We start from the raw sequence: 12,770 nt of genomic DNA on the forward strand, positions 1-12,770 counted from the left end.
TTAATTTTTATTGTTACTCACGTGGAGAAGACCAGCGCAGTCTCATGCACCGGCACAGATGGCTTTCCTGCCCGGCTCACAGCCCTGCCTTGGGGGCACGGGAGCCCCAGGAGACAGGTGAGCCCTGGCAGGTGCAGCTGAAGGTGGGACAAGGATGGGCGGGAGAGGAGACCTGAGAGCCCTGGCGGCAGCAGAGGACTTTGAGGATGGGGTGGTCCAGAGCGTCAGGTGCTGCAGAGGCCAAGAGAGGCACGGAGGCCGGTGATTGGGGTGTGTGGCTTTCAGTCAAGTGAGGAGAGTACTGTGTGGTGGTGGGAGGCGGACAGAGCCCGGACGAGCAGACGCCTGGGAAGGAAAGCAGTGGTGGGGCGTGGGCTGGTAAGAGGGCAAGAGGGCCAAGGCAAGCTTTCTGGGATGGGGATACGTGGGATGGGGTGAGGACAGCAGGTGGGAAAGATAACAGTGCAGGAGCCCCAGGAGGAGGTGGGCAGGAGGGTCACAGGAAGGATAAGCAAAGACCCTGAAACTTCAAAGCGAGAGTGTACGGGGGGGCAGGAGGGGAAGTGCAGAGGCACAGGCTGGCCTCTGTCTCGGTCTGAGAGGACAGGGAGTGGCTGGAGACTCAGGGTAGGCTGGGCAGGGAGTGACTGGGAGGGCTGCACTGTGGCTCCGCGGAGGGAGCCCAGGGCGCTGGAGATGCCACGTGAGCACCCCTTACCCTGCACTTGCTGTTCTCATCCAACTCAGAGTCAGATGAGATGGCTGAAAGCGGCCAGCAAGTTTCGTAAACTAATTGGAAAACAAACCCAAACTGTGAAAAAGTCACAGCTAGACTTCACCCTGAACTGGGCTGTGACCTGTGAAGACACTTGCAAGGGCTCCAGCCACCAGGTCCACGTGAATAGATGGGACAGCAGGAGCTGTTGGTGCCCACACACCAGCGGTGAGGGCCTGGGGCCACCGACTCCCCCAGGGCAGCCTGGGTCAGATGTACCTGGCACTGCCACGAACCTCCTCCACAGATGGGTCAGCAGGTCCAAGACACACAGCTCATGCAGTGGCAGTGCCCAAATTCCAACCCAGTGTCCCCAAGCTCTTTTGCCTGGACCCTACTGCCTGGGGCTGTACAGTTATAACCTAAAATAACATTTCCTCCGGGCCTATGGAGTCAAAGTTCTACCTTGTGCTTTCCAGCTGGGCATAACTAAGCCACAAGCCAGCTTGTTCCAGGTGTAACCGCCACACAAAGAATCATTGAAAGTGGCACACAGAATCTAAAAAAATCACCCGATGAAATTTATTTCAGATTGTGCCAACCACCTACCTTCCCGTCATGCCTACCCACACCCGATCCCACTGTTTCCCTCGGCAGCCGAGTTTACCACTGAGATGCTTAATGCCATCTTGATATGACCCAAAACAAAAACAATCAAAACAACAGCATTAATATAAAGATATATTCCATAAAAGAGTTTGGCAGTCAAAGAAAAGCATCACACTTCCTAAAAACACAAGCATTCTTCTTCCCCTAGTCTACAGAGAAAATTGTAAAAAAACTAAACAAAACCAACATCATCAACAAACACCCACCAGTAAATACCACATTAGCATGTACACTTCGGCAAGTATGTGAAGGTAGCACTCCATACCTGAACGATGAGGACAGAACTGGTACAAGATCCAGAGAGGCGTTAGAGTGTAGCCCAGCCAAAGATGCACGAACGCCCCAGCTACGCCTGGGGGGTGATTCAGTACATAAGACAGACTTCATTTCCAACAGCAAGCCCCCAGTAGCCCTGACAGGAAGGGTGGACACGGTGACCACAGATATCGCCGTCGTCAGGGGGTGGAAGGTCACCATGAAAGTGAGCAACGAAACGTCTGAGCCTCTACGCAGCTGCAGGCTGGGGTCCGTGGCTCGGCCCAGGGGCCTGGCTACGGGGCTTCTCTTTCCAGGGAGAGGCGAACGCCAGGCCGGCCAGCCGGCCCTTAGCATGTGGCCTGGAGAGGAGCCCTGGCCAAAGGTGTCTAGCTGGCCATCTCTGGCTGGGGCTCCCTGGCCTTGCAGTGGGGGAGGGTCAGGATTCAAGTTCCGGGTAACAGTTTCAGTAGCACCAAGACCAGAAGACAGTGAGGCCAAGTGGGGAGGGGAGTGGGAGTATGCAGGTTGGGGGTGCACAGACGAAGGGGGAGCATGTATGTGCAGCTGGGTTACTAGGGGTGATACGGAGAAGCTGCTGGAGTTGGTTCGTGAGACACTCAGGGGAACTGAAAAGGATGGCGTCAGTCCCAGACGCCGCATAAGGCTGTTGAGAGGAGAATGCCAGAGGAAATGAAGACGTGGTGTGAGAACATTCTTGCCCTATAAATAAACTATTTACACACTTCAGGAAAAGGAGAGCTGACTCCGGAGGAGAGCCGTGCCCGCTGCCCCCTCGTGCCCTCAGGGCATAATGCTGTTGAGGCTGGAGATAGTTCCGCCCTGGACGCCGGGGGACAATGGACGAGGCACTCCCGTGGCACCAGCCCACGCACTGGCTCAGGCTTACTTCACTTGACATGGCCGAGGATCCTGCCAACACCCCGACCTGTGCAGACACTGCGGGCCCCCCTGGCACTCAGAGGGCCACAGAAGGTGTGGCTGCCGCCTAGGCCAGCACCAATGACGTGAGCGGTGAGGAGGCCAGGGTGCTGCCACCAGAGCCGTCTGTCCCTCAGAGCCACCTCCCCCACGTAAAGACATGTCCTCTGACTCCAGGCAGACCCCAGCGGGGCTACTGGTCACAAGTCCGTGCAGGTGAGAGGGGGCCCCTTGGCCTCCAGCACCAGCAAGCAGAAACAGAGAGATCGTGTCACGCGGATGCTGAAGGCGGGGTGCTGGCTCGGGCTGGGTGCGTCCGTTTCTCTCCCTCTGGACGTGGAGTTGATGGCGGTGAAGGGCTTCGGCCTCCACGGCGTGGCTCAGCTGTGCTCGCCCACCTCTGGCTCCTCAGAAGTGGTGGCCTGCCTTCACTGCCTCAATGTCCGAGATCAGGGTCCTCGCCAGGAAGATGCCAAATATCTGACAACAAAGCCGGCAGAGGCAGCAGCCGTCAGCATCGGGGCCCAGAGGGTGAGGTGGGGCAGGGTACCCCGCGCTGCCCATCACCTCCACACCCACCCGCAGAGGCTGAGGACAGAGAGCAGCAACTGGGCATGTGGGCAAACGAGACCAACCCACAGTCAAAACAAATGAGCCCGGGGTCTGCTTTGCTGTGTAAAAAACAGTGGGACCTTCCCTAAAGCCTAGAAGGGGGCAAACAGCAGGCACCACAGAAGCAAATCGGACGTTCCGCCCTGCCTGCAAAATGACCACGCACATCCCATACCACAGGCCACGACTCACTTTGTACCCGGGGTGAACCGGAAAATGACAGGGTCACCCTGACTGGTTCTGATTCCCCAAATACCAAATCTCGAATGTTTCCCGTAAACCTGGATTCCATCATAAAAACAAAACTGTCCCCGATTTGGGCCATGCTGATGTCTGAAGCTACACCCCGACCTCAGTGACCAGGATAATCATGTGGGAAGGCTGATGTCTTCCTACCAGGAACAGACTAATGTGAACTTGGTGACCTGAGGAATTCTGCTCCCCTCACCCCCACTTTAAATCATTCTTGTGGTTGGTATCTCAGATGGGCCAGGCCTTCTGAAGTAAGAGATCCTTGCCTGCTTTGCAAGTAAATTTTTTTCTTTCCTTTTCCAGATGCTTCTGTCTCTCGGCCTTCCTTTGAGATCAGTCAACCACTGAGTGAAGGAGGAAAAAGGTGCGTGGGTGGCTGGTGACCCCGAGTCCACCCCAGTCACCCTCTTCAAGGCAAGGTCAGAGCCGAACATTTTCTAAATGGTGGGTTTTCCACAGAGCAGCAGCCTCAGCTGCCTCCGAGGCTGCCTGGGGGGCTGCCGGCTTCTCCTCCCAGCCCTGGGCAACACTGGAAAAAACTCCTGGTTTTTCTGATTCACTGAATTCTTGACTTCCTCCCATCAGTTCTTCTCCCGGCAGACACTAACCAGCCTACTCACCCCGGGCCTCACGCGCCCTCGGCCACCAGCATCTCTCCCAGAGTGTAAGATCTGGCTCAAGGGAACAGGTGCAGCCACAAGGGGAGAGGAAGCCACGAAGGGCAGCGGGAGCAAACCTGCAGCAGTGAGATGGCAATGAAGACACCGGCCACGATGTAAATGTTCCGTGGGAGCCACCCCTCCAGAGCCTGGATGCAGCCTTTCGTGAAGATGGACTCGTCCCATTTGCTCTTCAGCTGCAGGGAAACAGGACAGCGGCCTGAGCCCAAGACATGCAGGCCGTCCCCACCCTGGATTCCCAGAGGGCTCCCGCCAGGGGTAGAGCAAAACTCAAAGCTCGGGGGGGAATGAGGGATCTGGGAGGCTGGTGCCGAGGACAGACGGACAGACAGAACTCTCCAGGAGAAACACGTCTATTTGCCTCGGTCTCTGCCCCTCCCCGGGCAGTTCACGTTTTATAACCTGTCTAAGCAAAGGCTCCCTGGCTGTGATCTTTAACCCCTTTCTCTTAGGGCCTCCAAAGATTTCAAGGTCAACTTTTTCAACACACCTCGCAGCCCATGTCTGGAGAAAGCGGAGGGGGATGAGGGCTTGGGGAAGGAAAATGTGCCTTAAAGAGAGAAGCTGGGGAGAGAGGGTTCAGCGTCTTCTGAGTCAGGAGAAGGAAGGGACAATGGCTTCTCAGAGTGTGCCCCCGAGCCCAGGTGAGCCTGGCTCCAAGAAGCAGAGCCAGGGCTTCCCTGGTGGCACAGCGGTTGAGAATCTGCCTGCCAATGCAGGGGACATGGGTTCGAGCCCTGGTCTGGGAGGATCCCACATGCCGCAGAGCAACTAGGCCCGTGAGCCACAATTACTGAGCCTGCGCGTCTGGAGCCTGTGCTCCGCAACAAGAGAGGCCACGACAGTGAGAGGCCCGCGCACCGCGATGAAGAGTGGCCCCCGCTTGCCGCAACTAGAGAAAGCCCTTGCACAGAAACGAAGACCCAACACAGCCAAAAATAAATATAAATAAATAAAAATTTAAAAAAAAAAAAAAAAAAACTAAAAAAAGAAGCAGAGCCAGCAGGAGCAGGCTGAAGCTGACCCTAGTGAAGGCTCAGTCAGCACACAGGGACGTGGCCTCGGCAGACACCGTGTCCCCCACCCACCCCGAGCACAGCAGTCAGCCCCGGCCGCCCTCCCCTATCAGCCTCACCCATGAAACACTGACGGAACATTCATTCGTTAGCAGTGTTAGGGGCTGAATTATGTCCCCCTAAAACTCCTATGTTGAAGTCTTAACCCCCAAGACCTCAGAATGTGACTGTATTTGGAGAGAGGCTGTTTAAAGAGGTAAATAAATTACAATGAGGTCATTGGAGTTGGCCCTAATCCAATATGACTGGTGTCCTCGTGAGAAGAGATTAGGACACAGACAGACACAGAGGGAAGCCCACGTGAGGACACAGGGAGGAGGAGGCACCGTCCAAGCCAAGGAGAGGGGCCTCAGAAGGGACCAACACTGCTGACACCTTGACCCCAGACTTCTAACCTCCAGAACTATGAGAAAATTAAATCTCTGTTATTTTAACCACACGGCCTGGGTACTTTGTTACAGCAGCCCTAGCAACTGATACAAGTGGCGAGGAAATCGGTCACTAAAGAAGCTGATGCTGACATAGGCCCATCGCTATGAAGCGGAGCTCACTGCAGAGGGAGTTGAGGTTTCCCAGACTGGAGGGTCACATCCCTAGTGTCCACGGCCAACAGCAGGGTGTCTGCAGTTTCCCTGAGATCCCTCTCCTTCAGAACAGCTGTCATTCACATCACCAGAGGCCACCAGAGCAAGGACTGGGGTGGGCCCTCGCCTCTTCACATCCAAGCGCACACTCCCTGCGGCCTGAGGAAGCCCTTAGAGGACTGAGCCCTGCTCCTGCCCTGAGCCTGTCTCCCTCCCTGTCAGCATGGCCTCCATAACGGCAGCTGGACCAAGCCATGTGCCTCCTGCAACTCCATCCTGAACCCCTACATAACAGACACCTCCTGGGACTCCAAGGGCCTCTTAAACATGTCGTCTTTGTTCCCCCAAACTCTCATCCATCTTCTTTCCACTAATGTAGCAACTGCTAGATTTTGTGACTGTGGTTCACAGAGCTTGAAATCACACCCATTACTGTTCCCATGAATCTTATCTTGCCAGCGGCTCAGGGAAGGCGTGTGCGTGGCCGTGTGCTCCCGCTCGCCTGGTTCCCAGCTTACGTGGCACCTCTGAGCTTAGTCTCCCCTGGCTTTCCCACTCCACTTTGCACTTGTGCTAAATCGGGAAGTTGGACTCTAGAGAATAAACCTGAAGAATTCAAAGTCATATGCATGGGGGCTCTCACCTGAGTCCTGACATCATAGCCACACTGTGTGTTCACAACTTTTTGCTGTAAGAAAAGCAGAAAGATTAGTCATTTTTGTGCTCCAGAAGCCGGTGGTAGAAAGCTCTAGAAAAGTCACAACCAAACATCAGCAAACACCTGCACCAATTCCATTACAGCTCATGACCTTCCATCATGCTGCCAACTAACCTTTCATGCTAGGACAGAGGTTGGCAAACTTTTTGTGTGAAGGGCAAGATAGTAAATATTTCAAACCCACCTATGTAGCTAGTATTCTACTCTGCTGTTGTAGCATGAACGTGGCCATTGACAATATGTAAATGAACAGGTATGGCTGTATTTCAATAAAACTTTATTTATGGACACTGAAGTTTGAATTTCATGATTTTCATGTGTCACAAAATATTATCCTTCTTTTGATTTATTTTCAACCACTTAAAAACGGCTGAAACCATTCATGGCTCACAAGTCATCCAAAAACAGACAGCAGGCCAGATCTGGTGCAGGGGTCGTAGTCTGCCAATCCCTGAGCTAGAAGGGAAAAGCTACACTTGCTAAAGATTTCACCGTCACGGTGGAGATGTCAGACACCGCTGTGCAGCCTCTGCAGACCTGAGTCCCTCCCGGGCTGGGGAACCCGCCCAGAGCCCCGTGGCCCAGCACCAGGCAGTGTGACGGTACTGACGGCCGTAGGGGCTCCCTTCTACTCAGGCTAGGTTTGGGCAAACATTCAGTGCTCCTTCAAGGGCACCCAAGGGAATTCCCTGACAGTCCACTGGTTAGGACTCGGAGCTTTCACTGCTGTGGCGCCGGGTTCAATCCCTGGTCAGGGAACTAAGATCCCATAAGCCATGCAGCGTGGCCAAAAAATGGGACGGGGGCACCCAAGAGCTCAGTTTCTGGAACCCAAGGATGTGGTCTGTGGACTGGGGATGAAGACAGGTGAAGAAGAAAGAACAGTGAAAGAATTCTGCACCACCCCCAGATGGCGATGTACCCCACTGCCCCGGGCTTCTGAGGACTGAGCGTTTGTTTTCTCCAGAGAAAGGAGACCAGGCCTCATTATATTCACAGCATCTTGTCCAGGCGCCCCTGAGTGAGAGCCCCTCATGGGAGGGGGACCACTGTTTTTTGCCTGCTTCACCCAGCACACCAGAGCCAGGGTGGGCCATGCAAAAACACCATGGAATTTATAGGTATAGGATTTCAGAGCTGCAAGAGCCCTGAGGCGAGTTGAGGGGGAGCCGGGCACTCAATCCATCCGCAGAAGAGAAGAAGCCAGAGCCCTCAGGGAGGCAGGATCTGCTCCGCTCCAGAGGGACCGTCCATGCTCGGGCAGACTCACCGCGGGGTCGGGCACACAGCAGGAGAAGGGCACCCCACACTTCTCGCGGCTGTAGCTGGCGCCACTGCAGTTGAAGTAGACGTTGAGGTCCCAGTCTTCAGGGCCATATGCCCCACAGCACTGGTTCTGCAATCATAAAGCCGAGAACTGTCAGGGCTCTGAGCCAGGGCTGTCGTTGCCCGGCGTAGGGCGTCTGTCTTAGGGACACGGGGTTCAGTGCACCTCTGTGTATCACACAGAGAAATCGAAGCCCGCCCCACGGACCTCCCATCACTGAGACGTGAGCGAGGTGACCCGAGTGGCCCTTTAAGAAGGAAACTGTGTCCAGGTCCCGTCTGGGCCCAACACACCAGGCTGGCTCGGCAGCGCCCTTGGAGTCAGCTCCACTCCCTCCTCACCATGGAACTTTCCCTTCCTCCCCAACTGACCCCCAACCCGGGAGAGCGGGCTTCTCACTCTCCTTCTGATGTGGTCCTCTACTGCCCCCCGAGAGAACACCTCTCTGTGGGCAGTGTGCCTTCCTCCCCAAGAAAGGTCCAAGCTGGCCCCAGTCACCTTTTATGCCTCGTTACAGGAAACAGCTGCTGAAGTCTACTCCCAAGGAGAGTTACGACTGGGGTGAAAGGTAACGCAATCAAAGCTCTGCCCCTGACCCGGGGTCTCCGCCCTCCCTTCCCAGAACCCCCCACTATCTGGTGAAGCAGCAAAGAAAAACCCCATTTGTGTAAAAAATCGTAAAACCAAACACAGTGAAAGCAGCACTGTGACGTCAGTGGCGTACCAATCCGAGAGCAGATGTTGTTTTCACATTTGCCCTTACAGCTGTCACGGTTATGGCCGTAATCACAGCCATATGGCCCACAACCAGGATTTTGGCTTCACTTTCATTTCCAAGGTAAAAATCCCGCCTCCCCTGCCCCGCCTCCCCTGCCCCCGTCCTCCGTGGCTCCAGGTGCTCTAACTACTACCTGATATTTTACCATGAGGAAGCTCCATCATTTACTATCTCTAAGGAAAGGTATTTTTTAAAAGGAGAGGAAGGCAGTGGAGAAAACTACAATGTCTTTAAGGCCAGTGCAGAGAGGAACCACTCTGGCATCCTTGACACCAGCAAGCCCAAGGTTATGTGGAAGTGAAGAGAGAATGGCAGCCTTGAACAGAAAAGGAAAAGGCACAGGAGGCAGTGATGTCAGAAGAGGGTGGGATGGGGACTTTCGCAGACGAACACGGAAGAGATCTAACAACAACAGAGGAAGGATCTAACAACACAGGAAGGATCTCTGATCACAAAAATGGGTTTTGCGGGATCCTACAATACATGAAATAAGGGGTAAACAAGTTCTGGTTAATAAGGAGAACAGATCATAGTTATTTTTAATGCTCTTCTATTTTCTCCTCCGAACAAAAGGGTTCCATATAAAAAGCTCCTGAGGAAGCTAGGTTTCCTGGCAGAGCGCAGATCAAACAACAACCTTGCGCAGGCTGGCATGGTGGGGAGTGGGTTTCTCCCGGGGCCGGGGTGGGGGGGGATGGGGGGAGGGGCAGAGGGGGCGGGAGGGGTGGCAGGGATGGGGGACAGCAGTGGTCCCAGCCTCCAGGTACAGCCACACACAAGGGGGACGAAGGCCTGACAGAGAAAAGGCCACAGCCTGGGACTGCTTAGACAAACCCCCGGGAACAGAGTCCAGGGAGGTCACATTCCTCTCCATCTGAAGAACCTTCCTCCAGGCAGCTCTGCCCTCCCAAACAGGAAGGGGAAAAGGTCCCGAGGAGGAAGGGGACAAGAATAGCCTCAGACGGGGAGTCACGAGCCCAGCTCTACCCCTCAGCACACACAGCACCTAGGAGACTACAGCCGCCTGCGTGGCCAGGGCTGGAGAGATCCGGTCCTTGCGGGGGGAGAGGGTAGGGTGGCCGTGGGTGCAGCTGGACTGCCTGCCCAAAGCAAATGGGGGAGGGCACCCTGAGAGCAAGCCCGGCCCGCCAGCAACCACAAGCAGACAAAGCTAACCTGACCAGAGTCGGGGGGTAGCACCTCCCCTGGCCTCCCGGCTGTGGGCAGAGCTGAGGGGGGAAGGCCCAGTGTTCCCCACCAGCCTGGCCCCCGAGCCATGCGCACAGACTGAAGCCAGGAAAGCCAGGCTCTATCAGGGAGAAGGTGGTGCTTACAGCTTTCTGAAGGGAGTCGATGAGGTTCTGCAGGTCAATGTCATCCCGGTAGGATCTGATGTTGCTCTCGAAGAACTCCCGGAACCGGTCCCTCACCCAGTCCTGGAACAGGAAGGCCAGCACGGCCACGGCCAGCTCCAGGAAGAAGATGAGCACGATGGCACTGCAGAACTGCAGGGGGACAAGCACGGGAGCAGGAGTCACCACACCTCTGGCCTCCCAGCCAGACGCGCGTCCTTGTCCGACCCAGAACCTCTGCCTGCTGCGAAGAGCACGGGCTCGGCACCCAAGAGACCCGCGTTGGAGTCTGGGGGATCCCACGTCATTAGCTGGGTACTCCGGGCAACTCACCCCTACTCACACTGCTGCACTGTTGGGAAGAGTCAGATGAGTGAAGGTATGGGAAAGCTCCAAGACAACGTACCAACCGTCTCCTATGAGTAGCCCCCGCTCCAAGGAAACTCCAACACGGGAATGAATGGCTGTCCTACCCCACCAGGTATCAGCTCCTTTAGGGCAGAGACTGTGCCCCAGACACACTATCTGACCACTCTCCTCGCACATACAACCATCCCAGTTGCTAGAAATCTGTTACTCCTACTTTAGGGATAAGGACGCTGAGGTTCACTCAGGTTACATACTTTAGATACGGGACATCTGAGTTCCCTGGCAGGGCTCTATTACAACTCTGGTGTTGCTAACGTTATCAGTACCTACTCTGTATGTGTGTATATGAGAGTCAACTGCATAAACACCTCTGCAGAAGCACAGCTGTCCCTGGCCACAATAGTGGTGGAATTCTGTAAAGGCCACTGCAGTCACAGGTCCACACCCCCTCCCATCACGGCGGGGCTCCAGCCTGTAGAGCTCAAGTTATCACCGCCGTTATCACTGGCCATACAGCACACTAAGCAGCTATGCAACAACCAGCAATATCTCAAAATAAGACACGCACATGTACAAACATACACACACATAAGGCCCTCCAGAATGTAATCTCCATTCATAGAGGAGCAAGGTAACCAAACATAATCTTTAAGAGAAAAAAAAAAAATGAGAAAAAGCCCACGTGTTTTGCTTTTTAAATGAAGCCCAGAAAAAAAGGCTTGATCTAATAAATTCGACAAAAAACATAGTGCTAAACACAATTATGTGTTTTCCCCACCAGGTGCTATTTAATTTTAGCTGAATGCATTTCAAAATGAATGTGTACCTAAGTATAAAACTAAACCCTTAGTAACTTGAAGTTCTGCCAGGAAATTAAGGATTCTGCATTGCACATCCAACAGATTCACACACCCTGGAGGAGGGAAAAGATTTCCTAACATTACTGACATCTTTTGATCTTAGCCAGGAAGGGCAAAGGTGAGTAGCAAACAAACAACTGGAACTTCTGAAGGGAGATGAAAGGCAAGGGAAGGGGAGGAGAGCAGGCCAGGGAGCAGCCGACTCTGCCCACCAGGAGCTAAAATCCAGAGGGGCCCAACCTCTCCAGAGATGAGGATCTGGTTCATCTGACTGTTCCCTGAAATCTTACCTTTCGTTGGGCAGCAGGGCACCAAGGGCTGCCTCCTCCCCCAACTGCCAGATCCTGGGGGAGGCTCGTAAGAGCTGCTACCCACCCCCCAGATAAGGGCCAGGCCTGCCCGGCAGAGCCCATACCCCTACCTCCCCACCTCCTCCCCCCCACGTGTCTGGGGCCACTCACAAAGTTGAGCAGGCAGATGTTCTCCCGCAGGGCCCCCACACAGCCAGCGAAACCCAGCGTGAACATCACCACGCCCACCATCAGCACCAGAACCACAGGGTCAATGCCATGCATCCGGGTCACTTTGGTGAGGTCGGACAGCACCCCCTGAAAGAGGCAGAGAAAGCAGGGTAACATCAGCTTCAAAGAGAGTCGGGGGTGCCCTGGGGGGGCTGTGTCCGGACCGAAATGAGGACAGGAACCTGCCTTCCAAGGCTCAGTCTTGTCATTAAAAGCCACGGCATGGCACGGCCCCTCCCCACCTGCCCCCTTAGAGGCCCCTCTGCCCAGTAGATCTTTGCCTACGTCAGCCCCCAGCCGCTCTCCCGTTCCCGGTCTCCATCTAGGCTGTGACCGCCTCCCAGGCAGACCCCACACTTCTTTTGTAGCCTGCAGGGTACTGACGCCAGGTCTGGGGTGGAAGAGGCCCTGAGGGGCCCTGTGGTCCGTGGTCAAGGCACCCCAGGGCCCTGGCCTCTGGCCATCTGGTGGCTGACTTTGCATTCAATTCATGGAGCACCCCACTAGCCTGAGATGAAAACAGCTTCAACATGAACACGCTTGTGAACGGCACACCCGCCGAGGACAGGCGAAGGCTGCGCCGTCCACTAACTTTCTGTGATGATGCAGATGTTCCACACCTGCACTGTTCACAATGCTAGCCACTGGTCACATGTGCTCTCGAGCACTTGAAATGTGGCCTGGTGGAACTAAAGAACTGAATTTTAATTTGTATTTCATTTTAATTAATTTAGATATAATTAGTCACATCTGGCTAATGGCAACTGAAATGGACAGAGCAGTTCTACAGGATTCAAAGGAGGACGGAGAAAAGAGCAGCCGGACCAGGCACCCAGCTAGAATCAGGGAGCCAGGGTAGCCAGGCCTAGGCTCAGGGATCCGTTGGCTGAGATGCCGCTGTTCCAGAGGCGGTCACACGGTGGCACTACGAGTCATGGTTTGCACCAGTTTCTTGGTCACTAGGGCAAAGTGACATTGCTCTACAAGCTCTTAAAGGGGCCCAAACCCAAAGGCAGACCTTATCCAGTTCCTAAGGCCATGGCAAGAAAGCCCACAGACC

At 54.7% G+C, this 12,770-nt stretch overlaps 1 protein-coding gene across 6 annotated transcripts in view; it reads right to left on the reverse strand.

Annotated features, from left to right (window-relative positions):
* Positions 1-1,275: 1,275 nt before the first annotated feature.
* The window catches only part of TSPAN14 (tetraspanin 14), a 55,936-nt gene continuing 44,441 nt past the window's right edge, over positions 1,276-12,770 (reverse strand). For 3 of the 6 annotated variants that reach the window (XM_082425738.1, XM_082425739.1, XM_082425736.1), the window contains 7 exons: positions 11,651-11,797; positions 9,943-10,113; positions 7,774-7,899; positions 6,429-6,473; positions 4,182-4,301; positions 3,712-3,789; positions 1,276-3,061 (listed from right to left, as the gene is read on the reverse strand). In XM_082425738.1, coding sequence (XP_082281864.1) covers positions 2,990-3,061; positions 3,712-3,789; positions 4,182-4,301; positions 6,429-6,473; positions 7,774-7,899; positions 9,943-10,113; positions 11,651-11,797 — 759 coding nt within the window. In that variant the 3' untranslated portion in view covers positions 1,276-2,989. The remainder of the gene's footprint in view (positions 3,062-3,711; positions 3,790-4,181; positions 4,302-6,428; positions 6,474-7,773; positions 7,900-9,942; positions 10,114-11,650; positions 11,798-12,770) is intronic. The other 3 variants (XM_082425740.1, XM_082425737.1, XM_082425741.1) reach the window with 2 other exon arrangements.

The sequence above is a fragment of the Balaenoptera physalus genome (assembly GCF_965194825.1).
Source record: "Balaenoptera physalus genome assembly, chromosome: 14".
Classification (NCBI taxonomy): Eukaryota; Metazoa; Chordata; class Mammalia; order Artiodactyla; family Balaenopteridae; genus Balaenoptera; species Balaenoptera physalus.